General features: G+C 45.2%; 1 protein-coding gene across 3 annotated transcripts; it reads left to right on the top strand.

The window, feature by feature from the left end:
* The first annotated feature begins 1,519 nt into the window (after positions 1–1,519).
* On the top strand, positions 1,520–27,201 carry LOC6590343 (cAMP-dependent protein kinase type II regulatory subunit). Of its 3 annotated transcripts, XM_026986447.1 has the most exons (10): positions 1,520–1,614; positions 3,434–3,687; positions 19,424–19,650; positions 24,108–24,286; positions 24,461–24,561; positions 25,296–25,391; positions 25,518–25,665; positions 25,730–25,805; positions 25,865–26,050; positions 27,071–27,201. In XM_026986447.1, exons 3-10 carry the CDS (start codon positions 19,437–19,439, stop codon positions 27,199–27,201), a joined length of 1,131 nt encoding a protein of 376 aa, XP_026842248.1. In that variant the 5' UTR covers positions 1,520–1,614; positions 3,434–3,687; positions 19,424–19,436. The 3 variants fall into 3 exon arrangements, with proteins under 3 accessions (XP_026842248.1, XP_026842247.1, XP_002016300.1); XM_026986446.1 differs by lacking the exon at positions 1,520–1,614 and having other exon boundaries at positions 3,271–3,687; XM_002016264.2 differs by lacking the exons at positions 1,520–1,614; positions 27,071–27,201 and adding an exon at positions 26,439–26,674 and having other exon boundaries at positions 3,272–3,687.

Genomic DNA, 27,201 nt, shown 5'->3' with positions numbered 1-27,201 from the left:
ATCAAAATGTACATCCGTTTTAAAAAAAGTGAAAAAGGAGCCATTGACGCCTGGAGACAGGAAGTTAATCAGAAAAGCTTTTACGGCGTTTTATTTTGAACAAAAACTAAAGTTATCCATGTCAAAGTCTCGCCAACTTGTTGACGAAATAACCGAGTTATTTCCCAATGAAATAACTTCCAATTGGACCAGCGGGAGTACAAATCGTGTAAATTTCTATAATAACATACAATCGAAACAGTATGCGCTAAAAAAGAAGCCTAAGGCTAAAAGTATACCGCCATCCAACGCTGCTGTAACACTCTGCTGCCATGCAGACAAACTTACATGCAGCACCTGCGCGGAGTTCACCTGCACAAAATGCAGTGCATCGTGCAATAAGTGCACCCAACTGATATGCAGCACATGCGATTTTTCCAAAAGAGCATTGTAAGTCTATCTATCTTTTTCTAACATTCTAACAAATCTAATATGATCTCTAATGTCTCTTCCACAGAAATCTGGAACTGCTTTGCCAAATGTGCGAAAAGTTCCAGGACTAAAATCGGACTTCAATATTACTCCATTATTTTATTATATTATTATTATATTATTAGAATTATATTATTATATTATATTATTAATAAATTGTTTGTGCTTAGTAGTTTTAGTCTCAGTCTTTAGTCTTCAATGTATTCGAATGGCTCTGGTGGCCTTGGCGATAAAAAGTAAACGCAATTATCACCCGGAAACCTTCCACGCAGATGCTATAACGTTAGATAACGCCAATCAATCAATATAAGCGCTGAAATCTGAAGAGTAGCCAGTAGATTTTAAAGCCCTAAAAGTATGTGTAAGAGGGTGAAATGAGCACGGACTCCTCGCCAACTGCGTTGCCAACAACGCCTCCGCCCCCTAGGCCCCTTTAGGTATACAAAGGCCTAGACTAGGGCTTACACGCAACATAGCGACTGTTTTTTTTGTTGAACTATTTACAATAAATACAATAAAGGATTAAAATTTATCCAATCTTGTAGAAAATTGATTCATCAATCGTAAAAAATTGAGTGGGCATGGCTAAATGTTCTATATATCTAGTATTATTTCAGTAAAATAGAACTTGAATTAATCAGTATAGGTATATTTTGAAAATGAGACGGTATATTTCGATATATTTTTATCGTCTATTGTCGCAAAACTGGTGCGCACCAATTTTTTTTTTTTGACTTCGACACAAAACCAGGGTCTATATAAAAATCAAATAAAAGCAAGTATTTAAATCAAGTCAATCAGGTAGAAAATTGATTCATCAATCGTAAAAAATTGAGTGGGCATGGCTAAATGTTCTATATAGATGGTAATATTCGACGGAATATTAAAAACGAGGAATATGTATAGTATACCTTGAAGTCGTCAGTATATTTACGGTATATTTTAAAAATGAGACGCTATATTTCGGTATATTTCTGAGGGTCATATATTTCGATTGGTTCGACTGGTTGGCGCACTTTTGGTTCGGTCGGTAAACTGGCTCCACGGGCTCCAACCAAATAAATACTTTACGCGGACCGTTGTGGCGTCGTCGATTCTACGGTCATCGGATTATGCGTTCTGCGTGCGTTTAAAAATTAAAAAGTAATTACAGAAAACCAACACAAAATACCAAATGTGGCAAAAAATTAACTTTAGGCTCCCCCACGGTTCCATTCCCCCCCGCTGCCGCTGCCCCACTCTGATTGTGCAAGTGAATGTATGTAAAAATGTGAGAGAAGGCAAAAAAAGTTACACTACGTGCGCGTAATAAAAAACGAGGCCGATATGCACGAGGAGGAGTGAATGGGGTGGGGTGGTGGTGGGCGGCGGTCGGTGCTGAAGGTGGAGGTGGAGGTGGCAGTCGTCGGCAGACTCCACCCGCACCCCCCCTCTCCACCACCGAAACATATAATATACATACATACAAAAATCTACCTATCACTTTGGCCTGCTCCCCCGTTGCTGTTGCTGTTGTTGCTGGATGTTGACGGCAAGGTTTTTGGTTCGGGTGGGGTGGAGAGTAGGAGGTCCGCCCGTTGGGCTTCCCTGCTTTAGTTTCGGTGAGGGGAGACAATCAATAAACACGCTTAGCCAGGCCCCAGCCCACAAGCCTGTTGGGTCGGCCGATGACGAGCTTAAGTGTGAAGAGTAGGCCAGGGAGAGGGGGTGGGCTTTGCGGAGACTTGGCCCCCGTGCGCATATGATTCAAATGCCGGTTTTGAACGCAAGCCGTCGGCAATATTTCGGATTGGAGTGGTATGCATTGCTCCAGCTATACACTATCTATATGATCTCTGATTGGCATTGTGAGGTCTCTAATCAGATTTACACACTCACACTCACATTCACCCATTCACGCAGCAGTTGAATGTGTAGATGGAAATTAATTAATTAACTGTTTGCGTAATTGAATGAATTGAAATTAAAAGTGAAAGATTAACGGCAGTGAGTGTGAGTGTGGGCAGGGGTGAGGCAGCGCTCTCACGAAAGTAGCATATTCTCAGTGCGTGTGACCCGAAAAACGGCAGTGTGCCTCACCTTTTTATAATACACCTTAAACGTGTGTCTTAGGAGTGTGTGTATTGCTGCTATTGATGGCTATCGCTATCGAATTGCAACTCCGCAATTGGGTCAGGGGCGACAACTACTTAAATTGCCAATAGCCGGCGCAATTGATACCGAAACTCGAAAACCAAGTCTTTGTTGGCCTGTGTAGGAGTTGTCGGGCCAAAAACCCACACCCACACCCACACAGTCGGCAAGTGCAAATAAACAGTACACACATACATGTGCACATAAAATTGCTATAGCAAAACGAAAATGCACAGAGAGGAAGATAAATATATGTACTCGAAATGTTTACTTAAGCGAAAAGTTATTTCGCACACACGAAATGGGGCAAATAATTAATTAAACAATTATATGGCAGAACATGTTCAAAAAGAACACACATATCAAATAAACAAATGAGAGAACGTGCAACAGCACAGCAAATAAATCATTGGGCACCGATACCACTCCAATCAACTTAATTACAGCACTCTCAAAGAGAGCACTTAAATTTACAGAGTTCGTCTCGTGGTTTTTTTCCTCCTCCAGCATCTGTACATACATACGTGTATGTAACAACAAAAGTAATAGCAAACACGATAACGGAACGGTAGACAAAAAAAGAGAAGCATTAAAATCCCAGCAAATACGAATTTTTCAATCAAATCTAATAACATATTTCAGTTGTTGTTGCTTTTTGTTGGTACATCAAAGTCAATTTCTCGAAACTCGAAACAGCGATTCCCGGCCAGAATTCCCGAAGCAATAACCTATCCACACCCACTGCCACCCACTCAAAAGCAACAACAACACTAAAAGCAACAGAGACAACAACCGCAACGAGAGAGTAACAAATTAAATTTGGTTTTAGCCATAAAAAAAGCAGCAAACAAGAGGCCAGAGAGAAAGAGGAAGCCCTGAGACAAGAGACAAGAGTGGAGCAGCCGAGTAGCAGAGGAGCGAAGAGCAGGGAGCAGAGAGCAGAAGAGCAGCAACAGCAGGAGCATCCATCAGCAAGTGGCAGCCCCAAAAGAAGCCGTTTCAAGCAGCCCATCAAAATCCGTTACCGTTCCGTACGACGCGACGCGACGCTCGTTCCGTGGGGGAAACCAGCAACAAAGTCAGGTGAGTGCTCCGCCCTGCCGCCCCGTCGCACAGTACTCGAGTGAGAGGGTTCCGTGGAAAGGTTGAAGAATGGTGTGGGTAGGGGTTCCGTTCGGTGTTGCTTTTTGCTGTGTGTTCCCGTTTTCCACTTGGTTTGTCTTTCTCCCTCTCCCCCCTTTCTCTCTCTCTCTCACTGTCTATCTCTCTCCATTGTACGCGATTAAATATTTTACGCGCTTATCAATTGCTCAAGGGTTGGCATTGGTTGATAAACAAATACAAATGAAAAAGCAAGCAGCAATTAAATAAAGCAGCACTCACGGCAGAGCCGTCTGCTTGTGGTGCTTCAGGTGCAAGGTGGAAAGGTGGAGTAGAGGAGCGAAGGCGATCCGTGGGGTAGAAGGAAAGACAATTCTAAAACGAAATAATATGGTTGTATAACAGATCGATGTACTTGTATAATAGATAAAGGCATAGAAAATATAATCATATATGTATGTATTAAGCTGTGTATAACATTTACCAGTTATATGCCTGTATAACAGAGGTATTCTTAAGAAGTATAACAGTTATATTTGTGTTCCTTTAACTTTTCGGCACTGTATAACAGATATAAAAATAGGAACGATTCAAAGCTTCCTCTATTTTTTTTGTGTACTTTTCCAACACTGTTTCTTCGCTGCTTTCGCTGTAATTAATTCCATTTTGTATATATTCAGCATTTTCACGAACAGAACAACTTTTACAGCAGCTGTAGAACTGTCCCAACGGCAGACATCGCATCCATCAACAGAAAAAACATACAATTTCTAAGCCAAATTCAATTCAGAGTCAAAAGAAGGGCCAAAGAGACAGAGCGCGTGAGTGCAGGGTGGGGGGGTAGGGGAAATGGGTAACTTTTGGGGAGGACTAACTTCAATGCGTATCCGATTCAATGGCCTGGAGGCGAGGCTTGTCCTTCCATTTCCATTCCCATTCCCTGTGCTCTGCTCTCGATCTCTCCGCATCGAACGAGAGTGAAGGCCCCTCCCATTGTCACAGCAGATTCCTGTCATGTCCTCACGTTTCCTGGACCTGTTAAGCTTATGGGCCGGCTTACCATTGCGACTGCTCCTGGCGCTTCTCCTTCTCATTCGGCTGCGATGTTGGAGGGCTCTACAACGGGGCTTATATCTCCCTTTATTGATTGATTTTCCTATCATTTTCAGGAGGGGCTCCATTATGGGCAGTAGTTCAATGGGCAAAGCTGTTAAAATAAAAATTCATCAATAATATTTGCCCAGCGACCGTCGATTTGTATGCAATGGGAAATGCTCTAAAAATAAAAACACAATTTTAGTTTGTTTGGCTTCCTTCCTTCTTGGGCCGTAATGAAAAAGTTCCAACTTTTCCTACAAGCTGGCTTAAAGGCATTCACATTGACAGGAGGCACATGCTCCGTTTCGTTGGTATCCCTTTTATGTTTCTTTCAATGCTACCTCCCCACCCCTCTCTCTCGTTCTCTCTTTCTCTGTGTCTCTGCCACTGACAAGGGTGAGCACGTGAAAAACTCATCATGGAACAAAAAAAAAAAGGTAAAAGCCGACAAAGAACCGGCAACAGAATGAAACGATTCTTTATGACATTCATCTTTTATTTTGTTTTATTTTATTATGGCCCAAGCAATTGCCAGCGCATATTGTTTTCCCGTTTCTGTTTCTGTTTCTGATTCGCAATTAATTTTTCACCACCAAAAATAGAACAGAAAAGAATTACAGATCTATCGCGTAAATAAACAGAAAACAGAAAACACGCTGCACATGAACTGGAATTTTGGCTGGAATTTGGGGCTTCCACCTGTCCAATGACATCAAGAAACTTAAGTTTATATTATTAATTAGCTCCGTGTCGTTACCGCCGCTGCTGCTGCATAACTTTTAAGTCTAATTAGACAGGAGACGGGGACAGGACAGGGACATGGACAGGGACAGGGACAGGGACAGGGACAGGAGATAATACCCTGCCGCGTGACGTCAACTAAACTTTTGACGGATGTTGATAAATTATGTGTAAATGTTCGTATTTTGCGATTTTTGATTTGCGAAAGTGAGTCAGTGGCGCACTCCCTGCCCCCCGACAAAAGTTACGGCGCATAATTTGGCGTTTTCTTCATCGCAAAGTGGCCAACAAATTTCGGCCTAAATAAATAATCATAATTTTGCTCAAAACCAGCCCCGGCCCCGACCCCGGCCCCGCCCGAAGCGAGAACGAAATGAAAAGAAATATTCACACAGTGAAAAATTTAATTGTTTGGCCAAATGTAAAGAAAAACCGAATGAAAAGAAACGTTGAATATACAATATATATGTATGTATATTGTATATTGTATATTGTATGTGTGTGTGTTCGTGCGAGTACATCCAATAAAAGCAACGACCTTCGGCAGAGGAAAAAGAAAAAAAACCACCCCTCAACAATGGTCTCGTTCTCCTCCTTTCTATAAATCGCATAAATTGTATGTACGCCAAGTGGAGGTTCCAGATTTGCTCTTTCCTGGTCTCCAAGTAATTCCACTTTTCCTCCGTTTGAACCCCCAAAAATTGCTGTGGCAATTAGCATGGAAAAATCGATGCGAGACAGCCCCCAAGAATAAGACACATTATTAGCGGATAATTGCTGGGAGGATTGCTGCAGGCACCACTGGATTATCCCATAATATTCAGAGATGTTCAGAGCCCATAGGCCACCATAGGGAATCCTTTATTTCGTATTTTGTATATCCCAATACCTTTGAATCCCCATCGGAATCCAAGCTTTTTTCACAGGATTTCAAATGTCAATCTTGTTTCGTTTTGTATGCCAAATGGGATTTACTTGCCATGTTTACAGCAGTCTTCAGAGCTCATTTGATTACAAACAAACTTGGAAAGTTTTCTTTTAGTTTGTTTTGAAGCTGCTGCCGCTTTCGGTTAAGATCCTTTCCAACTAATTAAGAAGGGCAACCGCATATTTGGCTCTGATGCCTTGGAGAAAAGTTTTCCCTTTTCTCTTTCTGTGTGGGAAACTTATCTTATTTCTCCCCACCATATAGTGTATGGATGGGCGCGATAAGCTCCCAAGGCACGTGAGGGCGCGACCTATTATGAGTTGACAGTGAATCGAAAATAGATTAAGTGTCGGACAGGCACTGGCCCTGGTCAATATCGTTTGAGAACCAAAGCCAATTAACTTACAATACCATCAGGCAGACGGGCAGCCAGGCTATTTATCCCATTCGATTCGAGTTCTGTGTTTGCCTTCAGGGAAGGGGGGGAGACGACTGTCTGTCGACTGTCAATATGCCAGAGTTGTCACCCCTTGAGACCCATGTGGCGCTGTGGCGCTGTGACGCTGTGGCCCTCTGGCGCTTTGGCTGTGGCTGTGGTGACAGCTCCTCTGTTTGCCAGACAAAAGTGAATAATTCTGCACCCATTTTCATTTTCATTTTCCTTTTCATTTTCATTTCTACTCAGTTTATTAGTCGTAAATTGTGATTTTCTTGCAATTTTTTTGGTTGGGCTTTTTCTTTGTGCGAAGCTCGTAAATTTCTTTGTCTTTCGTATGGAAAATGGAAAAGGCAGCCCACGCGCTACATATATCATACATATGTATGTATCTTTTAATGTATCTTTCTTGTGTGTGTCAGCAGACAGAGCCAGAGAGAGATTCATTAAAAGTGACCCAGTGAGTCGGTTCTTTCGGTTTCTATCGTCTGGTGACTGTCTCAATCTTAAATCTCCAGTGGCGCTGATAAGCAGACTGACGCATTTGCCTGTTGACTTGGTTATATCTAAAGTCTTGGCTTATCATATACATATATGCAAAATGGGCTCCAGGTTGATTCGATGACGCCTTTCCACCGTCCACCGACCACCGACCTGGCCGTGTCACACCTGCGGTCTCAATACCAATCTACAACCAAGCGATGGTGGAAATGGCTTCCACTAATTAGAAAAACTTTTCTAGTATGATGGCAACTTTTAACTTTTTGTTGATTGCGAAACTTTGCTTTTTATAGTCGGACAATTTCGGGTCGAGGGGATAGGGTCTGAGTGGATCGTAAGAGAGAAGAGAATGGGGATGCGGATTTGGATGTTGTGGTTGATGTAGAGGTGCCATAATGGACTGACTAATGGCCAGGGAAACCTAATCTGGTGGTTGCTGTGGCTGTGTCTTTATCTGTGTCTGGGATTTGGATTCCGTCTCCCTCCACACACGCACTCCGGCACCCCCGGCACTCCCAACACTCCCGGCACAACGCATCGCTGACGAAACTTTGACTTTAATCGATTTAACAATTCTCACCCTCTCCCGTCCCGTCCCACCATCCTTCCTCCTGCCCCAAGGCCCAGTGGCTGAGCTTGTCGTGTGGCCCACAGGCAAACATCAAAAGTCAAGCAGCAGCAGTCGCAGCTGCGTGACGTCAATTGGAGCCACAAACGCAGGCGATGGCGAGTGAAGACGGTGGCGATGGTGTGGTGGGTGGTGCCTGTCTCCCTGTCTCCCTGTCCCCCAGTCCCCTTGCTATTGTTTGCCCATGTCTTATTCGAAGTGTGGTCAAAAGAGCGGCCCACACACAACCAGGGACACGGGCAAAGATACACACACTCACCGACACACCATAATAAGAGTAAATTACTTCTAATAGCCCACGTAGCGAGTGTGTAATCTATTTTGAGTCAACGTACACTTGGCTTCATACATTTGTACATATGTACGATATGTACTTATAAGTTAACCTATGGTTTGTCTTTTCCAAAGTTGGTAAGTCTTTTTTTGTGTGTGTGTGGGCAAAATATGAAGGGAAAAAACCAACAGCAAACACCTCACTTTTAAGAAAGTACAGTAGCGCCTACAATTGCACTGCTTGAACTGCTTGTAATACGAATACTTGCCAGCGTTGCCAGATGTAACAGCGACTCTGCCCATCGCTTAATTCGAAGAAAGATCAATTTATCCTTTGAGCCATTTACAAAATTGATGTTTCCCGCATGTCCTATGGATGTTCTATGTCCTACTAGAGGATCTCTCGTCTCTGCGGTAAAAAGGAAAGCCATCTGGAATGTCAACACTCGAGTGACCTTTGCTAGGGAATTGTTTTCCCACACACATGGACTACGGGCCACTCTTATATCCTAATTGATATTTTAAGGGCTGTCTGTCCGGCCGGCAGTCCCTTTGGGCCAAGTTTGCCAAGCAAATGTCGTGTGGAGAGCGCTTCATCGTGAAAGGCTCCTGCTCGACTCTACTTTTGGGGCCCGAAACTTAATTTGATTCCCTTGGCAGCTTGAGAGGAGACTCTACTCGACTCGACTCTGCCCCAAGCAGCGTTGCAGGCAATTTAATTACGAAATACTCGTATTTATTCAGCAGAGATGCGAAATCTGTTTTTATTATTTAATCCAATGCACATACACTCGTACTTGTGCTCTCTGCTCTCTGCTCTCTCCTGTCTCTTGTCTGTATCCTTCGTGAATCCCTTTGATAATATTATTTTTATGCTTTTTGTCGATTTTTGTGAGTAAATTATTTTTGTTTGTTTAAGTTTATTGTGGCATGTCCTGGCTCTCCTTCTTATATGATTTCCTTCTATTGTTGTGTCTGCTTCCGCCCCCTCTATAACCCCCTCCTGGGTGTGTTTTTCTTTTTCTCAACTTTTTTGTATGTCCTTTCGGCTGGTTGTCCCTTTTTGCGAAAGGGTTCAAGAACTTTGATTCATTGTCGAGCGACAGAACGTGCCTTAAAGTGAGTCTTAAATTCTCAAAAAGTCCAACTCTTGTCGGGATTTATGGTCTCCCTCCCCCTCTCTCTCTCTCCTGCCCCACTTCTACTTCATTGCGCAATGAAAAAGTTTCCGGGGTCGGGACTTAGTGCTGGGTTTCTACCCGAAAAAAGTTGTCAAAAATTTGCCACGTGTAATGTGGCCATAAAGCCAGCCGCCAACCTTCTCCTGGCCCCAAAGAGCCCAAGTAAATTTAATATTTTCCGAGGCAGCAGCAGCGGGAGAAAGGTGGAAAAGTTTGTGGGTCCCTGCAACATGTTGCACACCTCCCATACAACGATACAGATGCAGATGAAGATGCAGATACAGATGCATGGCATATGCGACCCATAAATAAACATAATATGTCGCTTCTGCTCCCATTTGGCGTTGTCTTTTATGAGACAGCGGCAGGCAAACAGTTTTTTTATGCACACACCAACATATATACATATATATATATTTACATATTTACTCGGATATTTGTGTGCGATTTCTCTGGGCCATTGTTGTGGCGCGCGGGTTCGAAACGAACGATAAACTTTTCCGTTTCCCGAATGGAACTTTGTTTAAAAAAGTTCTTCAACAGTTTGTCTCTCTCTCTCTCTCTCTCTCACACTCAAGATAATGTTAGCCAATTGTTTCTCATTTTCATTGATTTCTTTCTGCATCTGTACACATCTTTTATTCGATCAACCATCGGTATATATCCACAGAAAATTCATTAAATTTAATAGCTGCTTAATGCGATAATTTGCCAAAAACTTTCCCCAAATCTGTTGCCAATTAAATTATCAAAAATCATTTCAAATATTTTCCCACTAAATTTTTCGGGCATTTGAATAATCGGTGAAGAACCTTTCCGTTTGACATGAATGCTAATTATGCCATTAATTGAAGTCATTTTTCAATGTGCTCTGTGTGTGGGGCATGCCTCGAGTGGGGCCCCCATAAATTTACAGTACTCGACATTTAAGTGCGAGAATTTTTAGAACAATTTGAATATCTAAATATGCATTTACTTGTACCCGTTTTCGTATTCGTTTTCGTACTTGGAGCACACATTGCTGTCGTTGCTGTCGTTTCTGTTGTTGCCGTCGTCTAAATGGCCTCACATTTATTTATCGCACGACAAATGTCACTCGACCGTTTCGAATGGCTGGTCTGTCATACGTTTCCCGTACCCTGTAACCCGTAGACCTGACAGCTCTAAGGGTATGCTGGACTCAGGGGCTGTCTATCGCATTCGAATTACCAATTAGAGCCTTCTTTTTCTAGTGGGTATCCCAATGCCTTTAGCGGTTCTCCTCTGCTTGTTGTTGTCTCCCCCCACCGCTCATTGCCTGATGGATTGGCATAGTGGTTTTTTTTCCATCGTTTTGTTTCGGCCACTGATCGCATCGGTAGTGCAAATCAAGCTTGTTTAAAGGACACTCCACTCGACGTCAGTGGCAGCCTTGGGGGCTCCTGCGGCTCCACTGCCACTTGGGCATACGGACATGAGTCCTTCGCACTCGTTAGTCGGTCCTCCACCGGGCTGGCTAAGTGATTTCCAATGCAGTTTGGGCTGGAGAAAGTAATTTGCATAAATGCCAAGTGAATGGCAGAATGTTGGCCCTGTCGTTGTCGGTGCCGGTGGCGGTGGCGACAATGGCGAGACCCTCATGCTGTTTATCAAGTCCGTTGGCCAGGCCAAAAACTGAAGCACACAATTTGCATTTGTTTAGCACATTTTGCACATTAACCCACATGCGAAAGGGCACCGACGGCACCAAAGGACGGGGCCCTCATTTTTTCCACTTTTTCTCTGCTGTTGTCTGCCACTTTTTTTTGTGTTCAAGGCACAAAACATTGCAGCTTTTTGCATAATTATCCAGAAACAAGAAACAGTATACAGCCAAGTATTTCATTAGATATATGTACCTATGTACCCACCATATACATGTTCTGAAGTCTCATTGAAGTCGGTTTTTGGGAGGTAATTGCATTACTTATCCACATGTTTGCATATATTGTACATATCTTCATGCAATTGGCATTTGCATTTCCATGGCATGGCGTTGTCCCTGCGGGGAGTCCCTTTAATGTATGCTACCTTATATGCGGATGCCACAAACCACAGGCATCGATTGCCAGCCCTCACATGCAGGTTTAGGGGCCTATTGGGGGGTGGGGTCTTGCCTTTGCTGTGGACATTAACCAGCAAAGGTCATTAGAATTCATTAGAACTGATGCCAGTGGCCATAATCCTCCTTGCAATGGAACTCATGGTATTTCCGCATCAATAAACGCTTCGATTAAGTCCTGTCTGCGGCCAAATCGACTGCTAATGGAAGTTAAGCAAACGAGTCGAGACTTTAGCACATTTCAAAGAGATTTGCTCGAGCAGTGGATAGTAGGAGGTATATCAAACACAATAAATGATACACTGTACGGATCAATGCAATAATTGCTTATAAAGGAAATCAACAAAACTATTGGGAGTTTGGGGATAATCTTAATGAGAATATTTAGGCGTATAATAACCTCGATCTCCTTGCATTCTTAAACTTTCTAACGGAAAAAGGCAAATATAAGCCAGATAGGAAGCCTGGCCCCCCCCCCAGTCTCACTTGGACCTACAGGAGGTCCATTTTTAGGAGGTCCTTTACTGCAGGTAAAGGGCAGTCCCATCCGGAGGCTTGGATGAATTTGGACAACGTCCCTGGCTTGATTTCGGGCAGGTCCGAAATGTCCGTGAGGAAAGCGGCCCCAAAAATCCGAAGACGACGATTTCCAAGGGCCGGGCAATGGCAGAAGAAGTGGGGGAATTGATTCCTCTTCTTCCTCGTCGCTGAATATTGCGAGTCCTATACTTGGCACTAGGCACCACCGGAGTTGCAGCCCTTTCTGGACCGGCTATAAGTCGATCCATTAAGACCCGAGCTATTTTTATGGGACGCAAAAATTTCCCACCAAATAGGTATTCCGCTACGAAGGCTTCGGTGTAAAAATGTGGAATGTGAGTGGAATCCTGCGTCAGGGCCTGGGATCAATTGTCAATTGGGCCGCTAGATTGCATATCAACGTCCGGATACATCCCACTGCCTGTTGGTCAGCAGTGCCATTTCTCCTCACCTTAGGGCCCACCATTTACTTGGGTCTATCCGTAGTACGATTAGTATAAATCGTAGGCCTGTTTATGTGTGAGCCTAATCAAGCCACTAGCCTAATTGTTAGCCACATGTACTCCCAGAATGGCCTGTCACCTGCTTAGCTCTCTCTCTCTCTCTCTCACCCCATTCGCTGGTGCTGTTGCTGCTGCTTTTGGCCCTTTGGGCCATTTTCTTGCCACTGGGCACGACCGGCAATCAATGCGCTAAACCGACTGTAACGCTCTCGTTACTGCCTCTATAGTTTTTTTTCTGTTGTTTTTATCTCTACTTCCATGTTGTTAATTGCCGAAAAACTCACTCATACTCGTGCTCGCTCTTTCGCATTGTTTTTTCAGCGGCAGAGGGAATTTTTATTTCCTTTGGTTTTTTTTTGTGTTTGCCTTTGAGCACGCGCCGTTTAAAACCTGCCACGCGCAACAAATTTTGGCAATGTGCGACGGAGGTGGCTCGCCTGGAGATTGTTGAGGGGGGGGAGGGTAGGGGTGGGTAATCGGGTTTAAAATTAAATGGAGAAAACGACAGGCACTGGCAGCAGCAACAAATGGAAGCATTTTCATGGCACGAATCCGGGGGGAGGGGGATGAAGGGGCCAACAAATGTAGATAAACGTTTTGTTACAACACATAATCGCTATTGCTGCAGATACACAGATACAAAGATACAAGCAGCGACAGTGGAGGTACACAAAGAAGCCCGCCCCAACCCCCCTCCTCGGAAGATGTTGCCACTGTACACCATTTTGCTTTTTATGTATCCGTGGGGGTGGCTGCTACCACCTTTAAAGCCGTAGCCGTATCTGAGCGAGAGAGAGGCAACATAATTGCTCTCTAATTTAACGCTAATGGACAACAATTTAACCATCCATCCAGCAGTTTATCATCCTGGCCATAATAATTGTAGGATGCGCTGCTATTGGGATTGTGCGTGGGCGTCTGCCAGTTCTCGCCTGAAGAATATCTGCTGGCCCTTAGCTATTTATAGCCCACAGTTAAGAGACGAGCGTCTGACGGCCAGAGAGCTTGAGAGATGAATGAGCATTAGCAGCGGCACTGGACTAGTCCTTCGCAAGTCCTGTGGCTCTTGTCCCCCGCTCATCCTTCGCTTGGTTTTAATTGCAAGCAACCACAGAAATTTGTTAATGATTTATCGGCTGAGGCTCCTCTTATCCCCAGAGATGATGCTCTGGTGTGGTCTCTGGATAGCATTGTCCCACGTCCTCCTGTATCCTGGCCAGACACACTTTTCATGTGCGTTCGTTTCGTTTCGGGGCATGTGCGAGTCTCCTTCAAATCCAATAGATTAAATTTGTAATTGAATCGGCTCTAGACGGAGAGAGACCGCAAAAAGGCGACAGAAACGAGCGGGACAGAGCGGGACAGAGCGGGGGGGGCCAGACGTCAAAGGTTAACCGACAAGTCGTTGTCTTACAGGCAACTCCTTCTCCTCTCCAACTGATTTAAAATTGAAAACCAAAAGGCGTTGTACATGTGGCATTTTCCCTTGAGAATTTCTTCCTTTCAGGCGTTCGCGGAGGCGGGGGCTGTTAAATTCCTTTTGACAGCTTTAAGCGTTCCATTTCCATTCACGAACCTCCATCCATATGTACTTTATAACAAAGGGCATTTGGAATATGTGTGAGTCAGCACATGCCGCATCCGTGGCCCCTTCCTTGACGCCGTGCCTCTTATTACGCATACGACATGTGTTCCGCTGAGCGTTAATAAATCAATACCCAGGCAGGCAGGCAGTTGATAACCTTTTTACTAGAGCCAACAACACCTAACCCCCGCGAAAGGTCCTGTGGTACAGAAACTACTGAGAATTTGTGCCATTAAAGTTGCGTGACGAAGTGAAATTTGCCTCAAAGACTCGCGGGACTGTGTATGTATGTGCTGTGCATGTAACTGGCATTTATAGGAAACGACCCAAAAGTCCTGAACCTTGCTCTCTCGCTCTCTGTCGCTGTCCCTGTCCCTGTCGCTGTCGCTGTTGCTGCTCTTTGCCTCATCATGTGGCGCATTTTGAGCTCAAGTGCCGGCGGCGCCCTGAAGTATGCCTTGAAATTGCTTTGATGTGGATGCGATATTTTGTTGTCACAATAAGCAGACACATCCATACATATATGAACATATCCTTCGTAGCATATAACGCCCCCGCCCCCCCACGACTCCCCAGTGGGGGGCTGGTGGGCTGATGGGCTGGCGCAGACAGGAACTGAAATGTCAACGAATATTAAGTGCCCTGTGCCCTGTGCCCTCTCCGCCCCGTCATGAAGCATTGACCGGAAGGGAGCCACATTTCAGGAGAGACCCCGCTGCCAGATGGAAGTTTCGAATTTGAAAATGTCAAGAAAGAAGTAAGAATATGGACAGCCCAGACACGACACCAGGGATATGTTGGAAACTAAAAATTGCTTGGGAGCGAAATGGGTGGAGATTGAGTTGAAACTGAGAACTGGAGGTCTCGGAAGCATCAAAAAAACTAGGGGTGCTCTTTAACTGATAATAAATGAGGTTATATTAAGGGGTTTCTAAAGATATTCACGGTGATATAACGAGTATTTTCCACCCAACAAGATATTAAAGATTAACCGAAAAGGAGACAGAGTCGGGGAGAGAGAGGACATTAAAGAGGGAGAAGGAATAAGAGGTAGAGCGCAAAAGGAAGGTTCTACTGCGTTACCGACAGGCGAAGAGCGAGAGAGAAAGGAAGAGATTTACCGCGTTATGCGGTAGCGCCCCTCAGTCGGTATAGTCATGCCTTTCTGGCTGGTATTCTCGTCAGGGTTTTGTGTCAACGAAGACGGAGAGTGGCCTAGAAGGAGGGTTGAAATTTATGCCAAAAGTTAGATAAAAGATACAAAGAGAAATTATTGAAAAATCGCGAAAGAAGCCGCCGGCATAGTGCCATTAATGCAATTCTGTAGAGACTTTAATCAATGCCACAGATACAATTTGCTCTCCCAGTTTCACTTTGCTTTTGTGACCAGGGGAGTGGTGCAAGGGGCAAGGGGCAGGGGGGGATAGTGCTTTGTGCGGGAATTGCATCATAATTGGATTTTTATTTGCTCGCTTTGTATGCTGGCCGCTCTTGTGCGTATAAACACTTTGCATATCATAACCAATATGCATGCAAACATACATATGTGCGTGTGTGTGTGTGTTTGTGTGTGGTGGGACACTTTTTCAGGGGCAGAGATAGAAACAACAGCAACCGCAACAGGGACAACCACAATGGCACTGCACTTGGGCCCAGTTCCAGTTCCAGATCCCGGACCCGGTCCTGGCCTTGTCTCGTTATTTATTTCTCAACCATTATTTCTTGGAAATCTTTTTGCCATGCAGAGTTCTGTTCTGTTCTGGCACTTAACCCCATTTCAATAGAATAGTTAGAGGGAGGGAGGGATGTGCTGTGTGCTGTGTGGGAGGTCAAGTGAGGTTCTATTGTGTGTGTGTGTGTGTAGGGCCTCTCTGTGGCTATGACAATGACCAACCCAACCCCCCCCCCATGGTATGGACATGGGGCATACATAATAATTAGGTCGCTTCAAGTACAAGTAAAAGCGCTTGTTTAAGGTCTACCAACTGTTGAATTTCGACTTCACAGTGCCGTGCCCTTCCTTAATGAAGTCATTTTTTGTTGGTACCGCACAGGTGTCCCATTTCCCCATTTCTGAACTGTTGACGTAATTTGATAGCCCCCCCCGCTCCATCCCCAAACAACAACAGCAGTTGGTCCTTCATTCTGGCCGTGTCATATGGTCATATCTCTCAAGGTTGCCGGGTTCTGTGCCTCCAAAGATGCTTTTGTCATTTGATATGCCAGCAGAGATACAGATACTTGGAGAGAGCCAAAAGCTTACATTTATAGGGAGTTTGTGGGGCGGTTTCCATTGGCAATTAGTTCTGGGAATACTGAATCGGCATGGATATGAAATTCCAAAGTTTCCAAGCAAATAACTTGCCCTAAAGAATGTTCTGTGCACCGTGGGTGGTGCTGTACGTGATGGGCGACCCGTCGGGCGGGCCACCTGCAGAGCTGCACTAAAAATGACATTAAAATGGGAGTCATATATGCCAGCACCGAGCCACCCACCGAGCCACCGATGAAGCCATAATCATTTTGATGGCAGTCCTTGGCAGGCTCCAGTCTGGGGCTCTGCTGCGGTGAGCTTTTCGCTGGTGGCGGCAGGGAGGGAGGCCAGAAATTAGTTGGGTTTAATCCCATGAATGCGTTGCACGGCTGCTGATGATGATCATGACGATGATGATAATGGCTGGCATAATAGTAGGTTATGGCCACGATGCGTGGATGGGAAGCCCGGACCGAAACTGAAACCAAATTACACTCGCACCCAGGAATTTTCATTAGGAAATGGAGACAAGGGAATGTTAGGGGAAATTCTATCGGAAACAGACGGCTGCAGTTACTGCAAAATATTTTCAAATGAATTCCAAGTTCCTGCAGTTCCATATCTAATACAAATATTTATTATAAATGTACACTCTGCTCTTTTCAAATGTATATATTGCCGTGTGCGCATCCTTAAAGCAGAACTTCTGATTAGAACTCTCTTCGGGAATGCAGATACACAGATATATCTGCAATCACCAAAGGAAACCTGCCACACAGAGAGAGTTCTCTATGTCTCTAGATATATACATATATATGCATATCCCTTAAGTGTCCTTTACATCTATAGATGGTGCACCGGTACCTCCGCTGGCTCCGGGCTCTCCGGCTGCTGCGGAAATTGTGAGGAAATGAAAATGGTTTGGTTGAACTTTTTCTTACATTTTTTCCCCCCATCATTTTGTACACTTTTTTCCACATTTTCTTTCTTTAGCTTTTTCTTTCCCGTCCTTGACGGGAAGCAGGGGCGTAGAGGGGGGCATTCAGACAGACCAGACTCTCATTACGTGAGAGGCAAGGCGACTATTTATAGCCGTTTGTGCAGTGGCGTTTGCGTTGCGTTGCATTGCCGAGCATTGCGTTGAGTGAACCACCTTGACCCACTCTAATTGCACGTCTAAATGGCAGCCAGACAATGCCCAGAGCTATGACTACTCGACCGGTGACCAATCAGAGGCAGTGGCAGAGTGGCAGAGTGGCACAGAGCAAAAAGAGGCAACCGAACCGCTTCTTACGGCCACCGATACGGTGCCAGAGAGCCAGGAAGACCTGCCAGAGCTTTATATTAGTTTTAAATATTTATTTATTCCGCCAGACCTTGGGCTGTGGCCCAAAGTTGAATATTAATGAAGTTAATTGAAAAACTTTGCACACAACAACAATGTAACAATATCGCGGAGCCGTACACCCATCCTTTCTGCAGCCACGAAGAAACCACGGCTCTCCGCGGCAGAAATTAGTTTACAAATTACGACAAATAAAATGTTTGCGGCCAATTGTTGAGGTAGAAGCGACAGTCGTGTAGGAGCGGAGATCGAACCCCAGTGCCCCCTGGGGGCCAGGGCTCAATACGCAATTTACATAATTACGCATACTTGCAGGCAACTTATAAATATTTATGCTGTTTCTTCGAGAAATTAAGTTCTAAGTGAAAAATGAATAACAAAAAGGCACCGGAATATTAATTCTGTGATTTTGTGCCATCTTTTGGCCACTGCTAACAACAAATATATATTTTCCTAGAAGATTAGCTTTAAACTGGCCAAAAAAATTCATAAAATAAACCATTTAGGGATTTAAATTACCATTATGGGTGATATAATATATGATAGATGGATTGAGAATAGCTCTAACGAGGGATTGGTCGGGTTTTGGACTACTCATTGTCGGGTTTTCATTCATATTCTTTTGTTTCCCTTTGCTCTATGCCAAATATTCTCCGGGACAGATATTTCCCACTCACTCGCTCGCTTTCAGCGAGACTCTCTGTACACACGCTCTCGCGAGAGCGAATACAGCGAAAGCATAGGCAAACGGCAAGAGTAACGGACGGCCCACGAGAGGCACAGTGAGCAGGGAGAACAGGGAATGATTCAGATGTGTTACAACTCCACACGTATGTACATATTTACGTGTGTTTAGGTGTGCAGGTGATATCCATATCTGCTCTGTATGGGGCTCCAGCAATGACCCCGTGTACCCTTTGGCACCCCCCTCCAGCCACTCATTTACTGGGAAACCAAGCGAATTCGAATTTCTATACCAAAAAAAGAAAAAAAAAAAACACAGAATAAAAGTGAATTACTCGTAAATTATAGTGGTTGCAACTTGCTTTTTTGAGGGGCCCCGTGCAGCGACAAAAATTTAACATGAATCTCACGTCTGTCGCTTTTCGACGAACGACGAACAAGACCAAAATCTGAAATTGTGCAATGTTGAATCACGAGCTGACGTGGAGCGAAGGTGGCTATGGGGCTATGGGGCGATGATGGGTAATGGCTGATGTCTGTTGTCTGGGGATGGTGTGGGGCTGGTGGGGAGCAGAGGTGCACAGGGCCCACGGCTGGGGGGCAATTTCCATCTAAATGACCGACAGACATCAGCGGGTTGACCTTACCCCCCGCGCCCGGATAGCCTCCACGAGTTTTCGGGGGGTGTTTGATTGCAGTTCGTTGGCGTTGTCGTTGCAGGTGGCAGGTGGCAGGAGAAGTGGCAGAGTGGAGGGACCACAATCTCTGGGCATATTGTAATCATCGCTCCACACACGATGGATTACCGAAAAGCCCTGCTCAGCATTTACTGTAGTTGGGGGGAGTGCTCGGCCTTCCACCGAACAGAAACCGAATCTATATAAACCGAATCTTATAAATTCCAAACATTAATTGTATTTCTTGTGCTCTCGCTCCCACAGAGACAACACAAATATGTCGAGCGATTCGAGTCGGCGTATCCAGGTGCCCGAGGAGCTGAAGGAGGTCCTCTTGCAGTTCTCCATTGCGTATCTGGTGGAGCAGCCCCCGGATGTGATCGACTATGCCGCCGACTATTTCAATAAGCTGCAGGCCAATCGTCCGGCCCCAGTCAACCAGGATCACAGTCAGGATGATCAGCAGAGCATCAACTCCCAGGATGGAGAAGGTGAGTGGGGCCCTTCGATGGCGTGTCCTGTCATCCTTTTCTTTGCGTGTGCGTCGGCATTCCTTTGGGGGGGGCTTGCAACATTCTTTCTAGGTTTATTTTTAGTTTCCATTTCTCCGTCATGCAATTTGTTGGCTGACGTCAGCAATGTCAGTTTCAGTCGATGTTTTGCAAAAATCACCCCCCAGGAAAATGCGAATAAAAACCCTGACCAACTCCGACAATAATTTCATATTAGGAACATGATTTATGGGGTCTTCTTCTTCGGCATCACAAGAAATGTAAAAGTTTTTTCGTCTCCGTTCAGTGTACACTTTGGTGCCGTGTATCTTGTATCTCTTGATGGTTCAGCACGTGTTCGGTATACGGATAATTAGGCGCAACCTCATCTGGTCATAAATCTTTGGCCACCACTGTAGCCCGTATGGTTTAGCTTGAAAACAAATTAAATAATGATGCTTTGGCAGAGTTCAATTTGTTCCTGTCTCTGCCTCTCTCTCTCAGAGGCTTTTGTTCACAGCTTCCTTTTGCGTGTTTATCTTCCGGTTAATCAAACACGCAGCCCTCGAGGGATTGCAGCAGCAGCACCACCACGAGGATGGGATGTCAAGTGGATCGAGGGGAGGTGGCAGTGGCAGACAGGAGGAGTGGCAGGAGTGGCAATGGCGGCTGCTGTTCCTGCCATTAAAAATCTATTAATTGCGCACACAGCCGCCGCCCCTAAAGAGCAGAGCCAACAGCATGGATGCAGCTCTCATTCCACAGATATACATACATATATATATGGCTACACATACGTGTGTATACGTATACGTATCCTAGTTTTGATATTCCATTGGAGCTCGCTCCGGGATGGCAGGAGGAGTTGGGGGAGGGCTTTCGTCTCACTATTAAACCGTCGACGTGCCCGTGGCCCAGGCCAAGGGCTCTTCTCGTGCTCACTGAAGCCCTCAATATCTCTACGAGCTCTGCCTCAACTGGAGCGAAATTGACACGCAAATAGATTTCAATGGCTATGCCGTTACCTGCCCCTGCCTCCTCCCTGCGGTCCCCTGCATCCGTAATCTATTTTCCGCTTCCCCTGCTGGAGCGCTCCATATCGATTTGTGTCTGTATTTTTACGCTTTGATGTCTATTTGGGGATCAAGCTTTTTGTTTAAATTTTGTAGCTTTAAAGACGGCGGGGGAGACCCAAACAAATGTGCCCCCAATAAAGGCAGCAGAGGTGTGTCTTTCTGTGTGTGTGTACTGCCAGGAAAGGTGTGCCTGAGAGGTGAGACCATGAGCTCGGACCATGCAACATTTTATTAACACTCACTACAGGTGGAGCAGCACCACCACCAGCACAAGCACCAAAGGGACTCCACCATAGACAGGAGCCTGGGATAAGCTTCTGGGAGTGGAGGGTTCTGGAGCCTGAGCGCGACCATTGAAGCATACTGATGAACAGCTCAGCCAGGGGCCTCAAACCACGCTTCATTGGGCGCACAGGGCGCATGACATGCCCCTGGTATGATGGCCAGGGGGGCGACGGTTAACGGGGGGTGACGGGGTGGTTGGGGGGCATTCATTTCAACATTATTGACATGCCAGCAGCGTTTTGTGGAAGGTCCCTGGGTATATACGTATCTCTGGCCAAAACCTAAACGGAAATTGCTGTGCCTCTCTCGCTGTCTCTCTCCCTCTCTCTCTAGGTGTCTCTCTCTCTCTCTCTCTCTGGAGTGGTGTGGACCTCCTGTTGCGCTTAATATTAATCTGTATGTTTGCCATATGAAAAGCCAGAGAGAGAAAATGCCCATGTTAATCAAGACAAAGAGTGTGGCTGTGGCTGCGGCTGCTATTTATATTCCGAAACGACAAAACAGAGAAGGACAGGACAGAGGAGGCAGTTCCATAGATATGGACATAGAAATATGTATAAATAGATGAAAGGGGGGAGGAAACCACTTGAGTGGCGTGCTCTGTGTTGCCTACTTGCAGGCACTATTTCCGCTTTGGTTTGACGGCCCGTTTGCCTGTCATCATGCCACACAGTGGCTTCAGTGGCGGCTCCAGAGGTGGCACCGATGCTGCGGCTCTTGTGCCACAAACGGCACTGCCGCAGTCCATCAGTCACTCGGCAAACGTCAACAGGATAGCACCATACACACTCCGAACAACTGTCATTCAGCACCGTTGGTAGTAGTACCGTTGGTCATTCATTCGGTTATACCGTCAGATGAATGCTGTCATCGTTTGAGTTTGAGTTCTCGTACTCGTACTCGTACTCGTCCTTGTTCTTGTCCTTGTGCCTGTTGCTGTCCTTCCAGAGTTGTCGCTGTCGTTCGGTCGGTCGGTTGGTCGGTCGGTCGGTCGGGTGTCCTCTCATTTGACTAATGAAATTAATGCAACCCGTCTCTTTTTTACTTTCCATTCTTAATTAAATTCCTCCAACTTGCCCAACAAGTGTGTGTGTGTGTGTGCGGAAATGGGGTGTGTGGTTGATGGGAAACTTACGTAATTGAAGTACTTTCATCAGTGCTTCCATTATCTAATTATATTTAAAGTTTGCGCGTGTGTGCGTTCGGGCAGATTAAAAAGAGAACTTTATAAAGGATGGATTTATTCCACTTCCACCAACAAACAGCAAAACACCTTTTCAATCCTTCAATCCCAGCAAACCTTGCATTCATTTTGTTTTTCCATTCTCGGGCTCGATTCTGAAAGAATGAATCTGGAAGCAATGGAAGAGGTGGGCTCTTTTCTACCCTGTCCTTAGTCCAACCACAAAATTGTTGAGCATTAAATCAAATCAAAATTCCTAAAACATCCACAACTATGGACTGAAGAGATGTCCAACCGAAGAGTGTTGCCTGACTGTCAGAGCTCTGCAATTGTCTTGGTGCTTGATGTCTGATGCCTGATGCCCGCACAATCCGGACAGACAAGACGCCACTCATGGTTTCCGTCTCCTCCTGCTCTAGCCCCTTACCCACCAGCACTCCGTCATTCCTGGTTTACCCGTACAATTTTTGTGGCTCAGTCGCTCGCACTCTGTGCGTGTCTGTCTGTGTAATTGCATCATTAAACCGACACTCCAGTTGGCAACTTGACACAAGAACGAGACCGAGACCGAGAACGAGACCAAGAACGACAACCGGATTGACGCTGAAGAGCTAAAGGATGGCAGTCAGTGGAAATCTGTAACTGAAATCGAATCAAGAGACAGAGAGACTCGAGAGCGCAGTGACTGACTTGTTGAAGGCTCAACCGCCTCCGTCGTCGTCGTCGCCGTCGCCGTCGCCGAAACATTCAAGTGCATAAATATTTATTACGCATTCGCCGCGTGTGACGGGAAAGCTAAAATAGTAGAACACACCGTGCATCTACTGCTCGGAAAACAGTCACCTTGGGCCCGCAAGCTGCACACACACATTATGTGCCTATATGTACCTCAAACAATATGTGTATATACAGATAGATACGTAGATAGATGTATATATTTTTTGTTACCTTTTTTTTATATCATAGTTATACAATATTTAAACGTGTTCATGCCTAACTGGTTTCTGTTTCTGTGTGACTGACTGACTCGTCTCGTCGTTACAAGTGATTTGAAATCGTATCTAAATTCAGAGACACGCACAGCCCCAAGCAACAAAACTGCAATTGAAAATGTCTACTCAGGTGTCTGGCAATTTATTGGCTGGTAAGCAATGGCAAAACCCCCAATTTGGTTCACCGACAAAACAAAAAAAACTCAACAAAAAACAAGCCCCAAGCGGACAGAGACACTTTTGGTGTTGTGTTGTGTTGTGCTGTGTTGCTGCTGCGGCTCTACAGATCGCATTCATACTATATGTACGAGTACGAGTACGAGGACGAGTACTCTTATGTATATATAATTACTTGCACAGCAGTTTGGCCTAGTGGCCAGCTGGCTCTGTCTCTGGCCCTTCTAAGAAAAGGGAGAGAGAGCTACGACTGCAACTGAATGTTTGACAAGAATTCTTGTTTGCCTGGAAATCCCCAGATAGTAGAGGTCTATCCAGCATTTATGCAGTTTTCTGTCCCTCTCTGGCCTGGAAATACGAAACACAATGAGTGCAATTAGAATTCCTGGAACTGGCACTGGCACTGGCACTGGCACAAGCAACCAAATACCATTTCCGAATCTGATGTTTGCTCTGTGAAATGTGAGGTCTTCCCCACAGCCACAGCCACTGCCAGTTTCATTTGAAATTTTAATTATGGACCCAACTGGAGCTGGAGCAGCACATTCCATGTCCATGTCCATGTCCATGTCCATGTCCATGTCCATGTCCATGTCCATGCCCATGCCCATTTGGCCCATTGAGAGGCTGTCTATCTTTGCCACTAATTGGGGCAGCCATTATCATGGGATTGATTGAACTTTGGTACTCATTGATGCTGTTTAGTCGACTAATATGCGATTATTTCTGAATTGAATTTTACAGAGCCACCCGTTATGCAAAACTCACGCCGCAAATCAGTCTTCGCCGAGGCCTACGATCCGGAGGCGGATGATGATGATGAGGGAGCCACTGCCATATTCCCAAAAACAGATGAACAGCGTTCCCGTCTGGTCGAGTCGGTGAAAAATGTTCTCCTCTTCCGTTCGCTCGAAAAGGAACAGGTTCGTCGACTGCCGCACATAAATCATAATCCCCCGCGCAGAGCCACGGATGCTTAACCCGAATAAGTGTCTGCCTGCGGTTTCCCTTTGCGTGGGGATTATGCCACCCACAGACCCACTCTGTCTGCCTCTCACTAACAGCAAACTTGCTTGTGCGTCCTTCCTGTCTTTCAGATGAACCAAGTCTTGGATGCGATGTTCGAGAGGAAGGTTCAGCCGGGCGATTATATCATACGCCAGGGCGACGATGGCGATAACTTTTATGTTATTGAATCGTAAGTAAAACAAAACAAAAACCGAACCGAACCGAACAAATTTCCCATCTATCCTCATCAATGATGTATGTGTGTGTGGCAGTCATCATATTTAATTCAGGACTAAAGTTAAACAGAGATAAATGTAATCACAAAATCCCCCAAGCAATCCTCTATAGATGTGGGCTGTGTTTATACAGAAAGTAATCCTAAAGATACTTGAATCAGAAGAGGGAAGTGTAGAGATTCGATATACATACTTGAATACCATAGAAACAACATATTCTGAGAAAGACTGCAATACTTTAGCTATACGGAAAGATGAATACTAGCCATCTGTGAGATATATTTTACTCTTGTGAAGGCTTCGAGAAATAGCTAAATTGTTTGGCAATAGATGTTAGATGATATATCTATAAATTTAAACCTATCAAATGAGTTTCATTTACGCTGAAATGAAGCGTTCGTAGAATGAAAATGTACGAGACTCCCACTATTTCCCCCAATTTCCCGCCCTCTAAGCCAGCTATCATACACACTTAATTAATTTCTATTTGAATTGCAATTTGAATCGGCGTTCGATATGGATATGCCATTAATAGGCATTTGCATATTGATGAGTACTTAGTCACACACAGACGGACACGCACACGCACACGCACACAGCCAGAGACAGAGACAGAGACGTAGAAATTATAAATTGCATTAAATTCAAATGAATTTTTGCCCCTCAACCCGTTACTATATCTCCGCAGGGGCATCTACAAAGTCTATATTAATGACAAGCACATTAACACCTATAATCACACTGGACTTTTCGGCGAATTAGCGCTGCTCTACAATATGCCCAGGTACGTGTTTGTCTGTTTGTACCTCTGATTATGGCAAATTTTCCTCGCTGTCTGGACGACATTTATAATGTGCTAATACGCGTGTCTATCTTTAGCTTTTTTTAATATTGATTTTACATTTTTTAGAGCGGCCACCGTGCAGGCGGAAACCAATGGTCTGCTCTGGGCCATGGACCGTCAGACCTTCCGACGCATTCTCCTGAAGTCCGCCTTCAAGAAGCGAAAAATGTATGAGGAGTTGTTGAACAACGTGCCCATGCTCAAGGCCTTGCAGGTGAGTGGTTGAGAGTTGAGGTTCCTTCGAACAGATACACGTATAACCATTGTGGTATCCGCAGAACTATGAACGCATGAATCTGGCTGATGCTTTGATCACAAAGAGCTTCGAGTCCGGCGAACGGATCATCAAGCAGGGTATGAATTATGGTGTCGGCTGCATTGGCTTTTCTCATGCACTCTTTTCCACTCCTTAGGTGACGCTGCCGACGGCATGTACTTCATTGAGGAGGGCACCGTGTCCGTGCGCATGGATCAAGACGATGCCGAGGTGGAGATATCGCAGCTGGGCAAGGGCCAGTACTTTGGTGAACTGGCGCTGGTGACACATCGGCCACGTGCCGCTTCCGTTTACGCCACGGGTGGCCATGTCCGGCTTGCATGTGAGTGTTGCCGCGTGCGCGGACGCCGCTTAAAGTTGATCCCCCAGCTACTCCTCATCCTGCCTTGGCTAATCGTTAATGCTTTCGTTTGTTTGTTCTTTGTTTTCCTGTCGAAATCGCCTCGCCTTATGCCCGTGTTGTGCGTGTGTGTGTGTGTTTCGTAGCTTTGGATGTAGTTTGCTTTGAGCGCCTCATGGGCAACTGCAATCGGTTGCTCCAGCGTGGCATTAGCGACTATCGCTACCTGGAAGAGGATCTGCGGGACTACTTTGACAATCTGCAGCTCAATTAGGCAGTAGTTTTACCTGTAGCCTTGACCGTAGCGTAGACTGCTTTTAGTGCACCATCATTATATTATGTTTTAATTTAATCTGAAATCTCCGTCCAGTCCTTGACACGGAGGCCTTTGAACGCATCATGGGCTTCCTCACCGACGTGCTCAAGCGTAACATTGTGATCTATGAGCAGATGTTCACCGAAATGGCCCGCCGCAACACCAATCTATAAACGATTGGCTCCGTTGGGCTCAGTTCAGTTCAGTTCAGTGAAGAGTAATCCTAATCCAAATTTATTGTCTAGCTTATCGATTTACAAGAATTATTAAAAATTTCCCAGTTCAGTTCATATCGAATCGTTTTCATTTCAAACGCACACAAACACGCGCATTTTGCTTGATTTATCCACACCACACCGCACCACCCAACCCAACGCACTTTTCCATACAGAGCACAAGGGCATCATGTCAGTGTCCGATGCTGAAACAGATCCCAAATGATTATCGGATCGGTAAGAGACGGATATACGAGTATAGATAGAAGGGGCCTGTGGTGTTGAAGGGTACACGATATCCGATTTGGAGCGGGTTCTGTTTTAACACGTTCAAAATTAAGCACTCTCACTAATACCTCCTCAGCCCCCCCCCCCCCCCCCCCCTCCAGCATGCTCTAAGTGTTTACCCATTGTGCCATGATCCGACAATCTCTAACTAATGTGTCCATCTTTTTAACCATTTGCATTTAGTCCTGGATGTCAGGGCATTCGAGCGTTTGCTGGGACCGTGCATGGACATCATGAAGCGCAACATTGATGACTACGAGTCACAGCTGGTGAAGATATTTGGTAGCAAAAACAATATCACCGATACACGATAA

The sequence above is a fragment of the Drosophila persimilis genome, unplaced genomic scaffold (assembly GCF_003286085.1).
Source record: "Drosophila persimilis strain 14011-0111.01,24,50 unplaced genomic scaffold, DperRS2 tig00000002-arrow-pilon, whole genome shotgun sequence".
In the NCBI taxonomy this organism is placed as follows: domain Eukaryota; kingdom Metazoa; phylum Arthropoda; class Insecta; order Diptera; family Drosophilidae; genus Drosophila; species Drosophila persimilis.
This window is presented reverse-complemented; position numbering and strand designations above follow the sequence as displayed.